General features: G+C 48.6%; 1 protein-coding gene across 3 annotated transcripts in view; it reads right to left on the bottom strand.

Annotated features, from left to right (window-relative positions):
• The window catches only part of LOC141233756 (uncharacterized), a 132,452-nt gene that overhangs the window by 91,734 nt on the left and 15,456 nt on the right, over positions 1 to 25,262 (bottom strand). Inside the window, exon 4 of one of the 3 annotated variants that reach the window (XM_073667947.1) lies at positions 24,893 to 24,949. The exons of the other annotated variants lie outside the window; for them this stretch is intronic. Within the exon in view, the coding sequence (XP_073524048.1) occupies positions 24,893 to 24,949 (57 nt within the window). The remainder of the gene's footprint in view (positions 1 to 24,892; positions 24,950 to 25,262) is intronic. 3 annotated transcript variants of the gene reach the window in all.

Genomic DNA, 25,262 nt, shown 5'->3' with positions numbered 1-25,262 from the left:
CACTAGCTGACCCTAAGCCAAGGCCCTAGGTAGGGAACGAGCGGGGTGAGCACTAAGTCAGCCCCTGTACAAGCTAAAGTACACACATGGGAACCAGATAGGGGAAAATATTTAGCTCCGAGATGACACCGGAGAAAGCACGGCAACAATCTACGAAGGAACTCCAAGGTAATTCTAGATGACTACTAAACTCCCAGGCCAGAGTAGATATACACTCTATCACCAGCAACTCTCTGAAGAACTGAGTGTATTTAAGGACACAGCCAGGAAGTGCTGATCCACAAGAGAAAGGTGAGGCTACCTCAAGGTCCTAAACGAAAAGGTATAATCCCCAAGCAAGGTGAGGATCACCGCTGGGTCCTAAAGAGAGGGGAATCAGAAAAGTATCAGGGAGATGTTTATAAGGTCAAACGCAGCGACCTTCTACAGCCAGACAACAAATGATTGTCTGTCAATCCTGACACACCTGTGACAAGAGGACCCCGCTGATCAGCTTACACTCTACAGAGAGAGAGGACCCCACTGACCATAAGAGCTTACACTCTACAGGAGAGGGAGGACCCCACTGATCATAAGAGCTTACACTCTACAGGAGAGAGAGGACCCCACTGATCATAAGAGCTTACACTATACAGGAGAGAGAGGACCCCACTGATCATAAGAGCTTACACTATACAGGAAAGAGAAAGAGGACCCCACTGACCATAATAGCTTAAACTCTACAGGAGAGAGAGGACCCCACTGACCATAAGAGTTTACACTCTACAGAGAAAGAGAACCCCACTGACCATAAGAGCTTACATTCTACAGGAGAGAGAGAGAGGACCCCACTGACCATAAGAGTTTACACTCTACAGAGAAAGAGAACCCCACTGACCATAAGAGCTTACATTCTACAGGAGAGAGAGAGGACCCCACTGACCATAATAGCTTACACTTTACAGGAGAGAGAGAGGACCCCACTGACCATAAGAGCTTACACTCTACAGGAGACAGAGGACCCCACTGACCATAAGAGCTTACACTCTACAGAGAGAGAGAACCCCATTGATCATAAGAGCTTACATTCTACAGAGAGAGAGCACCCCACTGACCATAAGAGATTACATTCTACAGAGAGAGAGGACCCCACTGACCATAAAAGCTTACACTGTACAGGAGAGAAAGATGACTCCGCCGACCATAAGAGCTTATACTCTACAGGGGAGAGAGGACCCCACTGATCATAAAAGCTTACACTCTACAGGAGAGAGAAGACCCCACTGATCATAAGAGCTTACATTCTACAGGAGAGAAAGGACCCCACTGACCATAAGAGCTTACATTCTACAGAGAGAGAGCAACCCACTGACCATAAGAGCTTACATTCTACAGAGAGAGAGGACCCCACTGACCATAAAAGCTTACACTGTACAGGAGAGAAAGATGACTCCGCCGACCATAAGAGCTTATACTCTACAGGGGAGAGAGGACCCCACTGATCATAAAAGCTTACACTCTACAGGAGAGAGAAGACCCCACTGACCATAAGAGCTTACACTCTACAGGAGAGAGAGGACCCCACTGACCATAAGAGCCTACACACTACAGAAGAGAGAGAAGACTCCACTGATCATAAAAGCTTACACTCTACAGGAGAGAGAGGACCCCACTGATCATAAGAGATTGCACTCTATAGGAGGGAGAGGACCCCACTGATCAGAAGAGCTTACACTCTACAGGAGAATGAGTACCCCACTGACCATAAGACCTTACACTCTACAGGAGAGAGAGAGGACCCCACTGACCATAAGAGCTTACACTCTACAGGAGAGAGAGAGAGGACCCCACTGACCATACGAGCTTTCACTCTACAGGAGAGAGAGAGGACCCCACTGACCATAAGAGCTTACACTCTACAGGAGAGAGAGATGACCCCACTGACCATAAGAGCTTACACTCTGCAAGATAGAGAGAGGAGCCCACTGACCATAAGAGCTTACCCTCTACAGGAGAGAGAGAGGACCCCACTGACCATAAGAGCTTATACTGTACAGGAGACAGAGGACCCCACTGACCATAAGAACTTTCCCTCTACAGGAGAGAGAGAGGACCCCTCTGACCATAAGAGCTTATACTGTACAGGAGACAGAGGACCCCACTGACCATAAGAACTTTCACTCTACAGGAGAGAGAGAGGACCCCACTGACCATAAGAGCTTATACTGTACAGGAGACAGAGGACCCCACTGACCATAAGAACTTTCACTCTACAGGAGAGAGAGAGGACCCCTCTGACCATAAGAGCTTATACTGTACAGGAGACAGAGGACCCCACTGACCATAAGAGCTTTCACTCTACAGGAGAGAGAGAGAGGACCCCACTGACCATAAGAGCTTATACTGTACAAGAGACAGAGGACCCCACTGACCATAAGAACTTTCACTCTACAGGAGAGAGAGAGAGGACCCCACTGACCATAAGAGCTTATACTGTACAGGAGACAGAGGACCCCACTGACCATAAGAACTTTCACTCTAGTGGAGAGAGACAGGACCCCACTGACCATAAGAGCTTATACTGTACAGGAGACAGAGGACCCCACTGACCATAAGAACTTTCACTCTACAGGAGAGAGAGAGGACCCCTCTGACCATAAGAGCTTATACTGTACAGGAGACAGAGGACCCCACTGACCATAAGAGCTTACACTCTACAGGAGAGAGAGAGAGGACCCCACTGACCATAAGAGCTTATACTGTACAGGAGACAGAGGACCCCATTGACCATAAGAACTTTCACTCTACAGGAGAGAGAGGATCCCACTTACCTTTAGAGCTTACACTGTACAGGAGAGAGAGACGACCCCACTGACCTTTAGAGCTTACACTCTACAGGAGAGAGATAGGACCCAACTGATCATAAGAGCTTACACTCTACAGGAGATAGAGAGGACCCCACTGATCATAAGAGCTTACACTCTACAGGAGAGAGCGGACCCCACTGATCATAAGAGATTACACTCTACAGGAGAGAGAGGACCCCACTGACCATAAGAGTTTACACTCTACAGGAGAGAGAGAGAGGACCCCACTGATCATAAGAGCTTACACTCTACTGGAGAGAGAGAGGACCCCACTGACCATAATAGCTTACACTCTACAGGAGAGAGCGAGAGGACCCCTCTGTCCATAAGAGGTTACACTCTGCAGAAGAGAGAGAGTACCTCACTGATCATAAGAGCTTAAACTGTACAGGAGAGAGAGGACCCCACTGACCATAAGAGTTTACACTCTACAGAAGAAAGAGGACCCCACTGACCATAAGAGCTTACACTCTACAGGAGAGAGAGAGAGGACCCCACTGACCATAAGAGCCTACACACTACAGGAGATAGAGGACCCAGCATACCATAAAAGCTAACATTCTACAGAGAGAGAGGACCCCACTGACCATAAGAGCTTACATTCTACAGAGAGAGAGGACCCCACTGACCATAAAAGCTTACATTCTACTGAGAGAGAGGACCCCACTGACCATAACAGATTTCACTGTACAGGAGCGAAATATGACTCCGCCGACCATAAGAGCTTATACTCTACAGGAGAGAGAGGACCCCACTGACCATAAGAGATTATATTCTACAGGAGAATGAGGACCCCACTGATCATAAGAGATTGCACTCTACAAGAGAGAGAGGACTTCACTGATCATAAGAATTACACCCTACAGCAGAGAGAGAGAGGACCCCACTGACCATAAGAGCTTACAATCTACAGGAGAGAGAGGATCCCACTGACCATAAGAGCTTAAACTCTACAGGAGAGAGAGAGGACCTCACTGACCATAAGAGCTTACACTCTACAGGAGAGAGCGGACCCCACTGATCATAAGAGATTGCACTCTACAGGAGAGAGAGGACTTCACTGATCATAAGAGTTACACCCTACAGCAGAGAGAGAGAGGACCCCACTGACCATAAGAGCTTACACTCTACAGGAGAGAGAGGACCCCAATGACCATAAGAGCTTACACTCCATAGGAGGGAGAGGACCCCACTGATCATAAGAGCTTACACTCTACAGGAGACCGAGTACCCCACTGACCATAAGACCTTACACTCTACAGGAGAGAGAAATGACCCCACTGACCATAAGAGCTTACACTCTACAGGAGAGAGAGATGACCCCACTGATCATAAGAGCTTACCCTCTACAGGAGAGAGAGAGGACCCCACTGACCATAAGAGCTTACACTCTACAGGAGAGAGAGATGACCCCACTGATCATAAGAGCTTACACTCTACAGGAGAGAGAGGACCCCACTGACCATAAGAGCTTACACTCTACAGGAGAAAGAGTACCCCACTGACCATAAGAGCTTACACTCTACAGGAGAGAGAGAGGACCCCACTGACCATAAGAGCTTATACTGTACAGGAGACAGAGGACCCCACTGACCATAAGAACTTTCTCTCTACAGGAGAGAGAGAGGACCCCACTTACCTTTACAGCTTACACTCTACAGAAGAGAGAGACGACCCCACTGACCTTTAGAGCATACACTCTACAGGAGAGAGAAAGGACCCAACTGATCATAAGAGCTTACACTCTACAGGAGATAGAGAGGACCCCACTGATCATAAGAGCTTACACTCTACAGGAGAGAGCGGACCCCACTGATCATAAGAGATTACACTCTACAGGAGAGAGAGGACCCCACTGACCATAAGAGCTTACACTCTACAGGAGAGAGCGAGAGGACCGCACTGACCATAAGATGTTACACTCTACAGAAGAGAGAGAGGACATCACTGATCATAAGAGCTTAAACTCTACAGGAGAGAGAGGACCCCACTGACCATAAGAGTTTACACTCTACAGAAGAGAGAGGACCCCACTGAACATAAGAGCTTACACACTACAGGAGAGAGAGAGAGAGGACCCCACTGACCATAAGAGCCTACACACTACAGGAGATAGAGAGGACCACACTGATCATAAGAGCTTACACTCTACAGGAGAAAGAGGACCCCACTGACCATAAGAGCTGACACTCTACAGGAGAGAGAGATGACCCGACTGATCATAAGAGCTTACACTCTACAGGAGAGAGAGATGACCCCACTGATCATAAGAGCTTACACTCTACAGGAGAGAGAGAGGACCCCACTGACCATAAGAGCTTACCCTCAACAGGACAGAGAGATGACCCCACTGGTCATAAGAGCTTACACTCTACAGGAGAGAGAGGCCCCCACTGACCATAAAAGCTTACACTCTACAGGAGACAGAGAACCCCACTGACCATAAGAACTTTCACTCTACAAGAGAGAGAGAGGACCCCACTTACCTTTAGAGCTTACAGTCTACAGGAGAGAGAGACGACCCCACTGACCTTTAGAGCTTACACTCTACAGGAGAGAGAAAGGACCCAGCTGATCATAAGAGCTTACACTCTACAGGAGAGAGCGGACCCCACTGATCATAAGAGATTACACTCTACAGGATAGAGAGGACCCCCCTGACCATAAGAGCATACACTCTACAGGAGAGAGAAAGAGGACCCCACTGATCATAAGAGCTTACACTCTACTGGAGAGAGAGAGGACCCCACTGACCATAAGAGCTTACACTCTACAGGAGAGAGTGAGAGGACCCCACTGACCAAAAGAGGTTACACTCTACAGAAGAGAGAGAGGACCTCACTGATCATAAGAGCTTAAACTCTACAGGAGAGAGAGGACCCCACTGACCATAAGAGTTTACACTCTACAGAAGAGAGAGGACCCCACTGACCATAAGAGCTTACACTCTACAGGAGAGAGAGAGAGGACCCCACTGACCATAAGAGCTTACACTCTACAGGAGAGAGAGAGGACCCCACTGACCATAAGAGCTTACACTCTACAGGAGAGAAAGAGGACCCCACAGACCACAAGAGCTTACACTCTACAGGAGAGAGAGAGGACCCCACTGATCATAAGAGCTTACACTCTACAGGAGAGAGAGAGGACCCCACTGATCATAAGAGCTTACACTCTACAGGAGAAAGAGAACCCCGCTGACCACAAGAGCTTACACGCTACAGTAGACATAGCGGACCCCAATGACTATAAGTGCTTACACTCTACAGAAGAGAGAGAAGACTCCGCTGACCATAAAAGCTTTTACTCTACAGGAGAGAGAGAGGACCCCACTGACCATTGGAGCTTACACTCTACAGAAGAGAGAGAAGACTCTGCTGACCATAAAAGCTTACACTCTACAGTAGAGAAAGAGGACCCCACTGACCATAAGAGCTTATACTCTACAGGAGAGAGAGAGGACCCCACTGAACATAAGAGCTTACACTCTACAGAAGAGAGAGAAGACTCTGCTGACCATAAAAGCTTATACTCTACAGGAGAGAGAGAGAGGAGCCCACTGACCATAAGAGCTTACACTCTACAGGAGAGAGAGAGAAGACCCCACTGACCATAAGAGCTTACACTCTACAGGAGAGAGGACCCCACTGACCATAAGAGATTACAATCTACAAGAGAGAAAGTGGACCCCACTGACCATAAGAGCTTACACTCTACAGGAGAGAGTGAGGACCCCACTGACCATAAGAGCTTACACTCTACTGGAGAGAGAGGACCCCACTGACCATAAGAGCTTACACTCTACAGGAGAGAGAGAGGACCCCACTGACCATAAGATCTTACACTCTACAGGAGAGAGAGGACCCCACTGACCATAAGAGCTTACACACTACAGGAGAGAGAGAGGACCCCACTGATCATAAAAGATTACACTCTACAGGAGAGAGAGAGGACCCCACTGACCATAAGAGCTTACACTCTACAGGAGAGAGAGGACCCCACTGACCATAAGAGCTTACACTCTACAGGAGAGAGAGAGGACCACTCTGACCATAAGAGCTTACACTCTACAGGAGAAAGAGGACCCCACTGACCATAAGAGCTTACACTCTACAGGAGAGAGAGGACCCCACTGACCATAAGAGCTTACACTCTACAGGAGAGAGAGGACCCCACTGACCATATGAGCTTACACTCTACAGGAGAGAGAGAGGACCCCACTGACCATAAGAGCTTACACTCTACAGGAGAGAGAGAGGACCCCACTGACCATAAGAGCTTATACTGTACAGGAGACAGAGGACCCCACTGACCATAAGAGCTTACACTCTACAGGAGAGAGAGAGAACCTAACTGACCATAAGAGCTTACACTCTACAGGAGAGAGAGAGGACCCCACTGACCATAAGAGCTTACACTCTACAGGAGAGAGAGAGAACCTAACTGACCATAAGAGCTTACACTCTACAGGAGAGAGAGAGGACCCCACTGACCATAAGAGTATACACTCTACAGAGAGAGAGAGAGAGGACTCCACTGACCATAAGAGCTTACACTCTACAGGAGAGAGAGGACCCCACTGACCATAAGAGCTAACACTCTACAGGAGAGAGAGGACCCCAATGACCATAAGAGCTTACACTGTACAGGAGAGAGAGAGGACCTCACTGACCATAAGAGCTTACACTCTACAGGAGAGAGTGAGGACCCCACTGACCATAAGAGCTTACACTCTACAGGAGAGAGAGGACCCCACTGACCATAAGAGCTTACACTCTACAGGAGAGAGAGAGGACCCCACTGACCATAAGATCTTACACTCTACAGGAGAGAGAGGACCCCACTGACCATAAGAGCTTACACACTACAGGAGAGAGAGAGGACCCCACTGATCATAAAAGATTACACTCTACAGGAGAGAGAGAGGACCCCACTGACCATAAGAGCTTACACTCTACAGGATAGAGAGGACCCCACTGACCATAAGAGCTTACACTCTACAGGAGAGAGAGAGGACCACTCTGACCATAAGAGCTTACACTCTACAGGAGAAAGAGGACCCCACTGACCATAAGAGCTTACACTCTACAGGAGAGAGAGGACCCCACTGACCATAAGAGCTTACACTCTACAGGAGAGAGAGGACCCCACTGACCATAAGAGCTTACACTGTACAGGAGAGAGAGAGAGGACCCCACTGACCATATGAGCTTACACTCTACAGGAGAGAGAGAGGACCCCACTGACCATAAGAGCTTACACTCTACAGGAGAGAGAGAGGACCCCACTGACCATAAGAGCTTATACTGTACAGGAGACAGAGGACCCCACTGACCATAAGAGCTTACACTCTACAGGAGAGAGAGAGAACCTAACTGACCATAAGAGCTTACACTCTACAGGAGAGAGAGAGGACCCCACTGACCATAAGAGCTTACACTCTACAGGAGAGAGAGAGAACCTAACTGACCATAAGAGCTTACACTCTACAGGAGAGAGAGAGGACCCCACTGACCATAAGAGTATACACTCTACAGAGAGAGAGAGAGAGGACTCCACTGACCATAAGAGCTTACACTCTACAGGAGAGAGAGGACCCCACTGACCATAAGAGCTAACACTCTACAGGAGAGAGAGGACACCAATGACCATAAGAGCTTACACTGTACAGGAGAGAGAGAGGACCTCACTGACCATAAGAGCTTACACTCTACAGGAGAGAGAGAGGACCCCACTGATCATAAGAGCTTACACCCTACAGCAGAGAGAGAGAGGACCCCACTGACCATAAGAGCTTACACTCTACAGGAGAGAGAGGACCCCACTGACCATAAGAGCTTAAACTCTACAGGAGAGAGAGGACCCCACTGACCATAAGAGCTTACACTCTATAGGAGGGAGAGGACCCCACTGATCATAAGAGCTTACACTCTACAGGAGAACGAGTACCCCATTGACCATAAGACCTTACACTCTACAGGAGAGAGAGAGGACCCCACTGACCATAAGAGCTTACACTCTACAGGAGAGAGAGGACCCCACTGACCTTAAGATCTTACACTCTACAGGAGAGAGAGGACCCCAGTGACCATAAGAGCTTACACTCTACAGGAGAGAGAGAGGACCCCACTGATCATAAAATATTACACTCTACAGGAGAGAGAGAGGACCCCACTGACCATAAGAGCTTACACTCTACAGGAGAGAGAGATGACCCCACTGACCATAAGAGCTTACACTCTACAGGAGAGAGAGATGACCCCACTGATCATAAGAGCTTACACTCTACAGGAGAGAGAGATGACCCCACTGATCATAAGAGCTTACACTCTACAGGAGAGAGAGGACCCCACTGACCATAAGAGGTTACAGTCTACAGGAGAAAGAGTACCCCACTGACCATAAGAGCTTACACTCTACAGGAAAGAGCGAGAGGACCCCACTGACCATAAGAGCTTACACTCTACAGGAGAGAGGACCCCACTGACCATAAGAGATTACAATCTACAGGAGAGAGAGAGGACCCCACTGATCATAAGAGCTTACACTCTACAGGAGAGAGTGAGGACCCCACTGACCATAAGAGCTTACACTCTACAGGAGAGAGAGAACCCCACTGACCATAAGAGCTTACACTCTACAGGAGAGAGAGGACCCCACTGACCATAAGAGCTTACACTCTACAGGAGAGAGAGAGGACCCCACTGATCATAAAAGATTACACTCTACAGGAGGGAGAGGACCCCACTGACCATAAGAGCTTAAACTCTACAGGAGAGAGAGGACCCCACTGACCATAAGAGCTTACACTCTACAGGAGAGAGAGGACCCCACTGACCATAAGATCTTACACTCTACAGGAGAGAGAGGACCCCACTGACCATAAGAGCTTACTCTCTACAGGAGAGAGAGAGGACCCCACTGATCATAAAGGATTATACTCTACAGGAGAGAGAGAGGACCACTCTGACCATAAGAGCTTACACTCTACAGGAGAAAGAGGACCCCAAGGACCATAAGAGCTTACACTCTACAGGGGAGAGAGGACCCCACTGACTATAAGAGCTTTCACTCTACAGGAGAGAGAGGACCCCACTGACCATATGAGCTTAAACTCTACAGGAGAGAGAGAGGACCCCACTGACCATAAGAGCTTACACTCTACAGGAGAGAGAGAGGACCCCACTGACCATAAGAGCGTATACTGTACAGGAGACAGAGGACCCCACTGAGCATAAGAGCTTACACTCTACAGGAGAGAGAGAGGACCCCACTGACCATAAGAGCTTACACTCTACAGGAGAGAGAGAGGACCCCACTGACCATAAGAGCTTACACTCTACAGAGAGAGAGGACTCCACTGACCAAAAGAGCTTACACTCTACAGGAGAGAGAGGACCCCACTGACCATAAGAGCTAACACTCTACAGGAGAGAGAGGACCCCAATGACCATAAGAGCTTACACTGTACAGGAGAGAGAGAGGACCTCACTGACCATAAGAGTTCACACCCTACAGGAGAGAGAGAGAGGACCCCACTGATCATAAGAGCTTACACCCTACAGGAGAGAGAGAGAGGACCCTGCTGATCATAAGAGCTTACACTCTACAGGAGAGAGAGGACACCACTGACCATAAGAGCTTACACTCTACAGGAGAGAGAGAGGACCCCACTGACCATAAGAGCTTACACTATACAGGAGAGAGAGAGGACCCCACTGACCATAAGAGCTTACACTCTACAGGAAAGAGAGAGGACCCCACTGACCATAAGAGCTTACACTATACAGTAGAGAGAGGACCCCACTGACCATAAGAGCTTACACTCCACAGGAGAGAGAGGAACTCAATTACCATAAGAGCTTACTCTGTACAGGAGAGAGAGAGGACCTCACTGGCAATAAGAGCTTACACTCTACAGGAGAGAGAGAGGACCCCACTGACCATAAGAGCCTACACTCTACAGGAGAGAGAGAGGACCCCACTGACCATAAGATCTTACACTCTACAGGAGAGAGAGGACCCAACTGACAATAATAGCTTACACTCTACAGAAGAGAGAGAGGACCCCACTGACCATAAGACCTTACACTATACAGGAGAGAGAGAGGATCTCACTGACCATAAGAGCTTACACTCTACAGAAGAAGGAGGACCCCACTGACCATAAGAGCTTACACTCTACAGGAGAGAGAGGACCCCACTGATCATAAGAGCTTACACTGTACAGGAGAGAAAGGACCCCACTGACCATAAGAGCTTACATTCTACAGCAGAGAGAGGACCACACTGACCATAAGAGCTTACACTCTACAGCAGAGAGAGGACCCCACTGACCTAAAGAGCTTACACTCTACAGGAGAGAGAGAGGACCAAACTGATCATAAGAGCTTACACTCTACACAATAGACAGAGGACCTCACTGATCATAATAGCTTACACTCTACAGGAGAGAGAGAGGACTCCACTGACCATAAGAGTTTACACTCTACAGGAGAGAGAGGACACCACTGACCATAAGAGCTTACACTCTACAGGAGAGAGAGAGGACCCCACTGACCATAAGAGCTTACACTATACAGGAGAGATAGAGGACCCCACTGACCATAAGAGCTTACACTCTACAGGAAAGAGAGAGGACCCCACTGACCATAAGAGCTTACACTCTACAGGAGAGAGAGGACCCCACTGACCATAAGAGCTTACACTCTACAGGAGAGAGAGGACCCCACTGACAATAAGAGCTTACACTCTACAGGAGAGAGAGGACCCCACTGACCATAAGAGCTTACACTCTACAGGAGAGAGAGAGGACCCCACTGACCATAAGAGCTTACACTCTACAGAAGAGTGAGAGGACCCCACTGACCATAAGAGCTTACACTCTACAGGAGAGAGAGGACCCCACTGACAATAAGAGCTTACACTCTACAGAAGAGAGAGAGGACCCCAATGACCATAAGAGCTTACACTATACAGGAGAGAGAGAGGATCTCACTGACCATAAGAGCTTACACTCTACAGAAGAGGGAGGACCCCACTGATCATAAGAGCTTACACTCTACAGGAGAGAGAGGACCCCACTGACCATAAGAGCTTACACTGTACAGGAGGGAGAGGACCCCACTGACCATAAGAGCTTACATTCTACAGCAGAGAGAGGACCACACTGACCATAAGAGCTTACACTCTACAGCAGAGAGAAAGAGGACCCCACTGACCATAAGAGCTTACAATCTACAGGAGAGAAAGGACCCCACTGACCATAAGAGCTTACACTCTACAGGAGAGAGAGGACCCCACTGACCATAAGAGCTTACACTCTACAGGAGAGAGAGGACCCCACTGACCATAAGAGCTTACACTCTACAGAAGAGTGAGAGGATCCCACTGACCATAAGAGCTTACACTCTACAGGAGAGAGAGGACCCCACTGACCATAAGAGCTTACACTCTACAGGAGAGAGAGGACCCCACTGACCATAAGAGCTTACACTCTACAGAAGAGAGAGAGGATCCCACTGACCATAAGAGCTTACACTCTATAGGAGGGAGAGGACCCCACTGATCATAAGAGTTTACACTCTACAGGAGAGAGAGAGGACCCAGCTGATCATAAGAGATTGCACTCTACAGGAGAGAGGACTTCACTGATCATAAGAGCTTATACTCTACAGGAGAGAGAGGACTCCACTGACCATAAGAGCTTACACTCTACAGGAGAGAGAGGACCCCACTGACCATAAGAGCTTACACTCTACAGGAGAGAGAGGACCCCACTGACCATAAGAGCTTACACTCTATAGGAGGGAGAGGACCCCACTGATCATAAGAGCTAACATTCTACAGGAGAACGAGTACCCCACTGAGCATAAGAGCTTACACTCTATAGGAGAGAGAGAGGACCCCACTGACCGTAACAGCTTATACTGTACAGGAGACTGAGGACTCCAAGGACCATAAGAGCTTTCACTCTACAGGAGAGAGAGATGACCCCACTGATCATAAGAGCTTACACTGTACAGGAGAGAGAGAGGACCCCACTGACCATAAGAGCTTACACCCTACAGGAGAGAGAGATGAACCCACTGATCCTAAGAGCTTACGCTCTACAGAAGAGAGAGAGGACCCCACTGACCATAAGAGCTTACACTCTACAGGAGAGAGAGATGACCCCACTGATCATAAGAGCTTACACTCTACAGGAGAGAGAGGACCCCACTGACCATAAGAGCTTACACTCTACAGGAGAAAGAGTACCCCACTGACCATAAGAGCTTACACTCTACAGGAGAGAGAGAGGACCCCACTGACCATAAGAGCTTATACTGTACAGGAGACAGAGGACCCCACTGACCATAAGAACTTTCACTCTACAGGAGAGAGAAGACCCCACTTACCTTTAGAGCTTACACTCTACAGGAGAGAGAGATGACCCCACTGAGCATAAGAGCTTACACTCTACAGGAGAGAGAGAGGACCCCACTGACCTTTAGAGCTTACACTCTACAGGAGAGAGAAAGGACCCAACTGATCATAAGAGCTTACACTCTACAGGAGATAGAGAGGACCCCAGTGATCATAAGAGCTTACTCTCTACAGGAGAGAGCGGACCCCACTGATCATAAGAGATTACACTCTACAGGAGAGAGAAGACCCCACTGACCATAAGAGCTTACACTCTACAGGAGAGAGAGAGAGTACCCCACTGATCATAAGAGCTTACACTCTACAGGAGAGAGAGAGGACCCCACTGACCATAAGAGATTACACTCTACAGGAGAGAGAGGACCCCACTGACCATAAGAGCTTACACTCTACAGGAGAGAGAGAGGACCCCACTGATCATAAGAGCTTACACTCTACAGGAGAGAGAGAGGACCCCACTGACCATAAGAGCTTACACTCTACAGGAGAGAGCGGACCCCACTGATCATAAGAAATTACACTCTACAGGAGAGAGAGAGGACCCCACTGACCATAACAGCTTACACTCTACAGGAGAGAGAGAGAGGACCCCACTGATCATAAGAGCTTACACTCTACAGGAGAGAGAGAGGACCCCACTGACCATAAGAGCTTACACTGTACAGGAGACAGAGGACCCCACTGATCATAAGAGCTTACACTCTACACGAGAGAGAGGACCCCACTGACCATAAGAGTTTACACTCTACAGAAGAGAGAGGACCCCACTGACCATCACAGCTTACACTCTACAGGAGAGAGAGAGGACCCCACTGACCATAAGAGCTTACACACTACAGGAGAGAGAGAGGACCACACTGATCATAAGAGCTTACACTCTACAGGAGAGAGAGAGGACCCCACTGATCATAAGAGCTTACACTCTACAGGAGAGAGAGGACCCCACTGACCATAAGAGCTAACACTCTACAGGAGAGAGAGGACCCCAATGACCATAAGAGCTTACACTGTACAGGAGAGAGAGAGGACCTCACTGACCATAAGAGCTTACACTCTACAGGAGAGAGAGAGGACCCCACTGATCATAAGAGCTTACACCCTACAGCAGAGAGAGAGAGGACCCCACTGACCATAAGAGCTTACACTCTACAGGAGAGAGAGGACCCCACTGACCATAAGAGCCTAAACTCTACAGGAGAGAGAGGACCCCACTGACCATAAGAGCTTACACTCTATAGGAGGGAGAGGACCCCACTGATCATAAGAGCTTACACTCTACAGGAGAACGAGTACCCCATTGACCATAAGACCTTACACTCTACAGGAGAGAGAGAGGACCCCACTGACCATAAGAGCTTACACTCTACAGGAGAGAGAGGACCCCACTGACCTTAAGATCTTACACTCTACAGGAGAGAGAGGACCCCAGTGACCATAAGAGCTTACACTCTACAGGAGAGAGAGAGGACCACACTGATCATAAAAGATTACACTCTACAGGAGAGAGAGAGGACCCCACTTACCATAAGAGCTTACACTCTACAGGAGAAAGAGGACCCCACTGACCATAAGAGCTTACACTCTACAGGAGAGAGGACCCCACTGATCATAAAAGATTACATTCTACAGGAGAGAGAGAGAGGACCACTCTGACCATAAGAGCTTACACTCTACAGGAGAGAGAGATGACCCCACTGACCATAAGAGCTTACACTCTACAGGAGAGAGAGATGACCCCACTGATCATAAGAGCTTACACTCTACAGGAGAGAGAGGACCCCACTGACCATAAGAGGTTACAATCTACAGGAGAAAGAGTACCCCACTGACCATAAGAGCTTACACTCTACAGGAAAGAGCGAGAGGACCCCACTGACCATAAGAGCTTACACTCTACAGGAGAGAGGACCCCACTGACCATAAGAGATTACAATCTACAGGAGAGAGAGAGGACCCCACTGATCATAAGAGCTTACACTCTACAGGAGAGAGTGAGGACCCAACTGACCATAAGAGCTTACACTCTACAGGAGGGAGAGGACCCCACTGACCATAAGAGCTTACACTCTACAGGAGAGAGAGGACCCCACTGACCATAAGAGCTTACACTCTACAGGAGAGAGAGGACCCCACTGACCATAAGATCTTACACTCTACAGGAGAGAGAGGACCCCACTGACCATAAAAGCTTACTCTCTACAGGAGAGAGAGAGGACCCCACTGATCATAAAGGATTACACTCTACAGGAGAGAGAGAGGACCACTCTGACCATAAGAGCTTACACTCTACAGGAGAAAGAGGACCCCACTGACCATAAGAGCTTACACTCTACAGGGGAGAGAGGACCCCACTGACCATAAGAGCTTTCACTCTACAGGAGAGAGAGGACCCCACTGACCATATGAGCTTAAACTCTACAGGAGAGAGAGAGGACCCCACTGACCATAAGAGCTTACACTCTACAGGAGAGAGAGAGGACCCCACTGACCATAAGAGCTTATACTGTACAGGAGACAGAGGACCCCACTGAGCATAAGAGCTTACACTCTACAGGAGAGAGAGAGGACCCCACTGACCATAAGAGCTTACACTCTACAGGAGAGAGAGAGGACCCCACTGACCATAAGAGCTTACACTCTACAGAGAGAGAGAGAGAGGACTCCACTGACCATAAGATCTTACACTCTACAGGAGAGAGAGGACCCCACTGACCATAAGAGCTAACACTCTACAGGAGAGAGAGGACCCCAATGACCATAAGAGCTTACACTGTACAGGAGAGAGAGAGGACCTCACTGACCATAAGAGTTCACACTCTACAGGAGAGAGAGATAGGACCCCACTGATCATAAGAGCTTACACTCTACAGGAGAGAGAGAGAGGACCCTGCTGATCATAAGAGCTTACACTCTACAGGAGAGAGAGGACACCACTGACCATAAGAGCTAACACTCTACAGGAGAGAGAGAGGACCCCACTGACCATAAGAGCTTACACTATACAGGAGAGAGAGAGGACCCCACTGACCATAAGAGCTTACACTCTACAGGAAAGAGAGAGGACCCCACTGACCATAAGAGCTTACACTCTACAGGAGAGAGAGGACCCCACTGACCATAAGAGCTTACAATCTACAGGAGAGAGAGGACCTCAGTGATCATAAGAGCTTACACTCTAAAGGAGAGAGAGAGGACCCCATTGACCATAAGAGCTTACACTCTACAGGAGAGAGAGGACCCCACTGACCATAAGAGCTTACACTCTACAGGAGAGAGAGGACCCCAATGACCATAAGAGCTTACACTGTACAGGAGAGAGAGAGGACCTCACTGACCATAAGAGCTTACACTCTACAGGAGAGAGAGAGAGGACCCCACTGACCATAAGAGCTTACACTCTACAGGAGAGAGAGAGGACGCCACTGACCATAAGAGCTTACACTCTACAGGAGAGAGAAAGGACCCAACTGACCATAAGAGCTTACACTCTACATGAGAGAATGGACTCCACTGATCATAAGAGCTTACACTCTACAGGAGAGAGAGAGAGGACCCCACTGACCATAAGAGCTTACACTCTACAGGAGAGAGAGAGAGAGAGAGAGGACCCCACTGACCATAAGAGCTTACACTCTACAGGAGAGAGAGAGGACCTCACTGACCATAAGAGCTTACACTCTACAGGAGAGAGAGATGACCCCACTGATCATAAGAGCTTACACTCTACAGGAGAGAGAAAGGACCCAACTGACCATAAGAGCTTACACTCTACATGAGAGAATGGACTCCACTGATCATAAGAGCTTACACTCTACAGGAGAGAGAGAGAGGACCCCACTGACCATAAGAGCTTACACTCTACAGGAGAGAGAAAGGACCCAACTGATCATAAGAGCTTACACTCTACAGGAGAGAGAGAGGACCCCACTGACCATAAGAGCTTACACTCTACAGGAGAGAGAGCGGACCCCACTGATCATAAGAGCTTACACTCTACAGGAGAGAGAGAGAGGACCCCACTGACCATAAGAGCTTATGACTCGCCCCCTGGGCCAGGGCTGTAGTGCGGCGCGCGTGCGCGCGGGGGATACCCGGAGCCGGATCCGATGGGGGTAGTAGTCTTCGTGTGGCGGTGACCCGGTCCGCGCCCAGGGTGGTCAAACTAAGTGGCAGTTATTGGTATGATGGCATTAGTGTCCGACTAAGCCACCCGTTGAATGCGGTTATGAAACCGCTGCTGCAGGGCAGACCGCTGAGGCCGGTGGTATAGGTGTGCAGCAATGTTGATATAACCCCCAACGGGAGAGGTATGGCCTCAGGGCAGCGGATGTGGGTGATGTTGGGAGTGATGGTGTGGATGTCCCAGCACTAACGGTGCGACAAGGAAGCACGGAGACGCGAGGGTACAGTTCAGGGCCTTTACTGATGGTACAAGGCAAATTCCCCCGGGAGTACTGGCTAGTAGTTGGGGCCTGGTTAGTCTGCGAGTAAGCCGGAGTTCCCCTGGCCAGGTGGAGTTGTAGGCCTTCCCGTTAGTCTGTACCCTTCCTGGCTACCCTGCTTTCAGCGGTTACAAGTAGCCCACGTCCCTGGGTATACCGTGTGGTGCTCACCCGTATGGCTGGTGACCTGGGGCCTCCTGTTAGCCTCCTCTCCGGGATGGCGGTGCTGGTCCCTTCGTTGTGACTGAGCCTCCGGGCTTTTATGGCCAGAGGACCTGGAATCCCCTGCCGGATGGATTCTGCTGCTGGGTATATCTTAGGCCCCACAGCCTCGGACTCCTGTGTCCGGTTTTAGTACCTTCTCCCAGGGCGAGCTCTGCACGGCTCCAGCCCCTGGCGCTTCTCCTTGGCTCCTACAGAGCTCCTGATGTCTATCTGTCCCTGTTTCTGCGTGTCCAGACCAGACTCCGTCTCTGTCTGGAACTCCTCACTCTAACCCTGCCTCAGCCCCAGTTTATGTAGGGGAAGTTCTTCCCCTCCCAGGACTGGGCAGGAGGTGTGGCATGCTTAGGATTCCTGCCCAGGAGACCTCCCACCTGCTCACAGACGTAATACTGCTATTACTGTGGAAACCAGACCCCTGGGGTGCCACATTCCCCCCTAGTGAAATTTAGTACTCCCGGACTAAACATATATATTTTTTTTTTTTAAAACATAACAGGGTATAAACAATAACAATTAAATACATGAGATGGTCACGGCGTGTCCGTAACCGGGAAGCAATAAGGGTGTCCATTTCACCAAAGAACAGGGAGCCGTAACCAGGTAGGGGTCTGTCCTGCCCCGAGTCTTTAACAGTCTTTAGTCCATTCCTGGGTTACGCTCCAAACATATTTACAACAGAGTTCCGGTTACTCACTGTCCATAACCTGTCAGTCCATATAAAGAAATCTGTAACTGAAAAACATAATTAGCAACGGCTACAACAAAACAGGTAAACATAAAATAGTTAAAGCAATTAGCCAACTTAGATTCTCCAACGTACGGGCATCTGGCCTCTGGTAACCCTAGTGGACCTACGGAGCTCACTAACTGGTCCTGCACTACAGGGTGTAGGAGGTGTTATGGGCAGGCTGGGCAGCTTTCTGCGCACTCTTTGGCTCACTAGGGGCACGGCAGGCTCACTACTAGCAGAGGGTTGATCCTCCTGTACTGCTGGTGTGGACTCTTCTGCCTCTTGGGCCGGCTGCTCTTCCAGCTCTACTGGTTCCTCTGTAGGCACTTGCGGGGCTGGCTGGAGAAAGGTGAGGACGGGTACCACGACAGCACCGTTTACTTGTGTCCAAGACCGGGGGAAGTCTCCGAGTACAGTCCTGATCATTTCTTCCCTTTCCTCTGCGGGTCGAGGGTTTTCTTGATCTTCCTCTTCGGGGCTTTGCAGCTGCTCGAGACACTTCTTCAGGTGGTCTCTGGAGACAACGGCTGTGGTTTCTCCTCCATCCTTACTGATCACGCAAATCTTTGGGCTCTCATGGCTTGATGGCAGTACGGTGTACGGGTCCTTCTCCCACTAGTCGTCCAACTTGTGGAGCCGTCTTTTCCTCTTCAAGACCTGCTCTCCAGGTACCAGGGGAACAGCGGGAGCATACTGATTATAAGCCCTCTCTTGCCTTTCTCTAGCTTGAGACAGACTTCGCTCCACGCTCTCCTGCACTTTCCGATACTGCTGCTGCCGTTCTGTATCCCAGTCTGCCTCTGGCGATGTGTCCTCGGGCGTCAGGACTCCCATATCCAGGTCGATAGGCAGCTTACCAGGTCTCGCTCTCATTAGGTAAGCCGGGGTACAGTTGGTAGAACCTACAGGGATGTGGTTGTATAGGTCAACCAGATCAGGCAGCTTCTCAGGCCACATACTGCGTTCTTCCAGGGGCAATGTTTTCAGGAGGTCTATCACCACCTGGTTCATCTTCTCGCAGAGTCCATTAGTTTGTGGGTGATAGGGCGTTGTTCTTATCTTCGTGCAGCCATACAGGTTGCAGAACTCCTGGAAGACTTCCGCTTCGAAGGCTGGCCCTTGGTCTGTCAGCACTTGGTCCGGGTACCCGTGTGGACGGCAGAAGTGCTGCTGGAAGGCTCTAGCTGCTGTTTGAGCCGTTAAGTCCTTGACCGGGACCACCACCAGGAACCGGGAGTAATGATCTACGATTGTGAGGGCGTAGACATACCCAGATCTGCTTGGAGCCAGTTTCACATGGTCCAGGGCTACCAGTTCCAGTGGCTGTCGGGTGATGATGGGCTGCAAGGGAGTCTTCTGGCTGGCACGGTCCTTCCTTCTTAGGTGGCACGGTCCACAGTCTCTGCACCACCTCTCGATGGCTCCTCTCATGCCTACCCAGTAGAACCGCTCACGCAATAAGAACTCCAGCTTCTTCCACCCGAAATGTCCTGCTCCGTTGTGATACGCCTCCAGAATCATAGCCGCGTCTCGTCTGGGGACCACTACCTGCCAGGTCAACTCATGTGTTCGAGAGTTAACCATTCTCCGGCACAACTTCTCCCTGTAGAGGAACAGCCTACTTTTCTCCTTCCACAGTTGCTTAGTCTCCTCTGGGGCGTCTGGGTCCAGACTGGCATCGGCTTGGGTCAGCATTTCCTTCACCAGACGGACTGCAGGATCACTGTCTTGCGTCTCCGCCCAGTTGTAGTGGGGCAAGGGATTGAACGTCGCGGAGCGCCTGTCCTTCACACTGTTATGTTCTGCTACCAAAGCTAAGGAAAGAGAGGAGATCTGTCCCTACTATAAGACTCAGCTGAATCCCTACGATGTAACAGGGAACCTGATCCTGCGATCAGACCTGCTAAAGTCCTAATCTAGTCTGTACGAAGACCTATAGATGTGGGGAGGGAATCCCTACAAGTACTAAGGACTGGGAGGAATATGGGACACCTCCTAACAGAAATAGTAGCAGACAGACGAACAAACAAAATATATAGAACATAGAGGTCCGTAGACCAAGCAAACTAACAGAGTTAGACACAGAGCACAGGCTAGCTAGAAAGTAGATATACAATGAAGTCCAGCAAAGCCAGAAGGGCGGAGCAGGATTAAATAGGCCAACAAGGTCATGTGACCAGCAAAGGAAAAAAAACCTAACAGCAAGGTTCTAACAGTACCCCCCCTTCTAAGAGGATCCTCCGGATCCCCTAGGACCAGGCTTATCAGGAAATCTCCTGTGAAACGCTCTGATAAGTCTGGACGCGGAAACATCATCTGACCTCACCCAAGAGTTATCCTCGGGTCCGAAACCTTTCCAGGCCACAAGATACTGCAAACTACCTCTATACAGTCTAGAGTCAAGGATGCGAGAAATTTCATATTCCCCGTCCTCCACCACCGGAGGAACAGAGGCAGAGGCGTCACCATCCGACACAACAGCTTTTTTTAACAGAGAGACATGAAAGACCGGATTAATTCTCCAGGAGGTAGGAACCTCCAACCTAACAGCAGATTGGTTGACAACCTGAAGCACCTTAAAGGGCCCTACAAACTTGGGACCCAATCTCTTAGAAGGAATCCTCAACCGCAGATTCCTAGAGGACAACCAAACCATGTCACCAACAGCGAACAAAACCTCCTGTCGTTTCCTATCAAAGTAGTCTTTAGATTTTCTGTTGGCCTCCTGAAGATTACCACGCACATCCGTCCAAACTCTTTCCAAATCACCGGAAAAATTCTCCTCCTCAGGCACGGCAGATCCCAACTTGGAGAACGACCCAAACGACGGATGTCTCCCAGAACAACAAAAAAAAGGCGAACAACCAGCAGAAGAAGATGTATAATTGTTCAGAGCAAATTCGGCAAGTGGCAGAAACTCAGACCACCCCTCTTGATTGTCTGCCACAAAACAACGCAAGAACTGCTCAACATCCTGGTTTTTCCTTTCTGTCTGGCCATTAGATTCAGGATGATATCCGGACGAAAACGACAAATGAATTCCCAACCTGTCACAAAAGGCACGCCAAAAACGAGCCACGAACTGAGGACCCCTATCAGAAACAATGTCAGTAGGAACGCCATGAAGTCTGACAATTTCCTTGACAAAGGCCTTAGCGAGAGTTTTAGCGCAGGGCAGTTTGACGAAGGGAACCAAGTGACACATCTTGCTAAAACGGTCCACGACCACCCAGATGACAGTAAAACCCTCAGAGGGGGGAAGGTCAGTTATAAAGTCCATAGCCAAATGTGTCCAAGGAGCACTGGGGACCTCCAAAGGACAAAGCAACCCCGCAGCAGGAGCATGTGAGGACTTAGATCTAGCACATATAGTACATTGACGCACCCACTTAATGACTTCCTTCTGCCATCCAGGCCACCAAAAACTGCGACCCACCAGTCTCTTGGTCTCAGAGATTCCGGGATGACCTGCCAACCGAGATTCGTGACACTCAACAAACAAATCTCTCCTAAAGGTCTCAGGCACAAACAACCTCCCATGAGGAGTGTTAGATGGGGCATTCTCCTGAGCTTTAAGAATCTCATCTTCCAAAACGGAGTCTAAAGCAGCTATCACAACACCTTCTTGTAAAATGTTTTCCTCTTTCTCAGCACCGACTATGGGAGAAAAACTGCGAGACAAGGCATCCGCCTTAACATTCTTAGTACCAGGGATGTAAGTAACGGAGAAATTAAACCGCGAGAAAAACAGTGCCCACCTAGCCTGACGGGCATTCAGGCGCTTGGCAGCATCAAGATATATCAGATTTTTATGATCCGTAAGAACCTGAACGGGAAATTCCGCACCTTCCAAGAAGTGGCGCCAGTGTTCAAATGCGAGTTTAATAGCCAATAATTCCCGATTACCAATATCGTAATTCAGTTCAGTCTCCGAAAATTTTTTTGAAAAAAAGGCACAGGGATGTAATCCATCCCCGTTATCCTGAGACAATACTGCGCCAACCCCCACAGAGGAAGCATCAACCTCAACCAAAAACGGCTTAGTCACATCAGGCTGCATAAGGATGGGAGCAGAGGTGAACCTCTCCTTGAGATACACAAAAGCTTCAATGGCCTCAGAAGTCCACTGAACCGCATCAGCACCTTTCCTGGTGAGATCGGTCAGAGGTTTGACAATACTAGAAAAATTTTTTATGAATTTTCTGTAGTAATTGGCGAAACCCAAAAACCTCTGTGTCGATTTCAAACCAATAGGCCTAGGCCATTCCTGCACAGCCTGAACCTTAACCGGATCCATCTCAAAACCTTCGCTGGAGATAATGTAGCCCAAAAAACTAATTCTCTGTACAGCGAACTCACATTTCTCCAGCTTAGCAAAAAGCGAATTGTCCATTAATAACTGTAATACCTCACGTACGCTCCGCCAATGAGACTCCAGATCCGGCGAATAAATCAAAATGTCATCCAAATACACAACCACATTTTTGCCGATCAAAGGTCTAAGGATGTCATTAATCAGATTCTGAAAAAATGCAGGAGCATTAGTAAGACCAAAAGGCATAACCAGATTCTCAAAATGACCCACAGGAGTGTTAAAAGCAGTCTTCCATTCATCACCCTCCTTCATGCGCAACAGATTGTATGCCCCCTTAAGGTCAATTTTAGAGAACCACTTGGCCCCCAATAACTGGTTAAACAGATCAGGAATCAATGGCAGTGGGTAAGGATTGCGTACCGTAATTTTGTTAATCTCACGAAAATCCAGACAAGGACGTAAACCGCCGTCCTTTTTTTTTACAAAAAAAAATCCAACCGCCACAGGAGACTTAGAGGGCCTAATGTGACCGGCGGCCAAGCTTGTCTGTATGTATTCCTCCAAAGCCTTCCTCTCAGGAATAGTAAGGTTAAATAAACGACTTTTAGGAAGAGTCGCTCCAGGGACAAATTCAATAGTACAATCAGTCTCTATGGGGAGGCAAAACCTGCGATTCCTTCTCAGAAAAAACTCTCCAAAAATCCTGAATAGGAACAGGCAATTCTCCCCTATCCACAGCTGCAATACGCCCGTTACAACACTTGTCATAACATTTATGGCTCCAGGATTTAATTTCACTGGTAGACCAATCCAGTACAGGATTGTGAAATTTTAACCAGGGCAATCCCAATATTACTGGAGAAGGCAAATTATTCAATACTACCAAATCCAATTTCTCATGGTGAACACCATTAATAGTGAGAGGAAATTCACTGACCTTGAGAGTAATATTCTTCAAAGGGGAGCCATCCACAGAAACCACAGCAATGGGGGATGATAAAGGTTCAGGTTTTAAATTGAGTTTTTCCACGAATCCCCCATCAATTACATTCAGTGTAGACCCGCAATCAACAAACACCCGAAATTCCATTAATTTTTCCTGAGCAATCGTGGAAGCAGCTAAAAATATACCCTTGGAATTTAAACAGGCAATACGGGCGTGACTGACCATTTTTTTTTCTTTCTTCATACGAAGCTCACAGCCTTTAATCAAATGACCAGATTTTCCGCAATAGAAACACAAGCCTTGCAAAAAACGACGGTCTTTTTCTTGAGAGCGAGGTGCCACCGATCCAATCTCCATCGGTTCACCACTGTTAGTACACACATTATCATAACCAGAAACTGACATAGCAGAGGATTTGCTCTCATTAACCCTAGCACGCAGTCTTCTGTCCACCCGTATAGCTAATTGCATAGCCTGTTGCAAATCCTCAGGTGTAGGATAAGCAATTAGCAGGTCTTTAACCCTTTCACTGAGCCCAGCAAGAAATAGACTTTTCAGAGCAGAATCGTTCCACCCTGTTTGAGTGGACCAACGACGAAAATGAGTACAATATTTTTCGACATTACCTGATACTTGTTTTAAACGTCTCAACTCAGTCTCAGCTGATGCGACACGGTCAGGATCATCATATAATAGTCCCAAAGCAGAAAAAAAACTATCCACTGATCTGAAGCATTTATCACTAGGTTGCAAAGAAAAGGCCCACTCCTGAGGCTCTTTGCGCAAAAGTGACATTATGAACCCTACGCGCTGGGATTCATCCCCAGAGGACTTGGGTCTCAAACGAAAATACAATAAGCAAGCATTTTTAAATGAAAAAAATTCTCGATGTTCACCAAAAAATAAATCCGGCAAACATACCTTAGGCTCCAAGAAATATGCTCCAGGACAGTTACTCACGTGCTGACGGAGCTCGGCCACTTCCAGAGAGAGTCCCTGCAGGCGATGAGCCAAATCCTGAACCGACACCATGATGGAACAAAAAAAAAAAAAAAAAATCTTTCCTTAGAGAATTTGCAGGCTGGACTTACTGTTATGTTCTGCTACCAAAGCTAAGGAAAGAGAGGAGATCTGTCCCTACTATAAGACTCAGCTGAATCCCTACGATGTAACAGGGAACCTGATCCTGCGATCAGACCTGCTAAAGTCCTAATCTAGTCTGTACGGAGACCTATAGATGTGGGGAGGGAATCCCTACAAGTACTAAGGACTGGGAGGAATATGGGACACCTCCTAACAGAAATAGTAGCAGACAGACGAACAAACAAAA

Source organism: Phyllobates terribilis, unplaced genomic scaffold (assembly GCF_046119375.1).
Source record: "Phyllobates terribilis strain yellow unplaced genomic scaffold, ASM4611937v1 Scaffold_625__1_contigs__length_943254, whole genome shotgun sequence".
Taxonomy (NCBI): Eukaryota; Metazoa; Chordata; class Amphibia; order Anura; family Dendrobatidae; genus Phyllobates; species Phyllobates terribilis.
The sequence above is the reverse complement of the archived record's forward strand: the minus strand, read 5'-3'. Positions and strand labels throughout refer to the sequence as shown.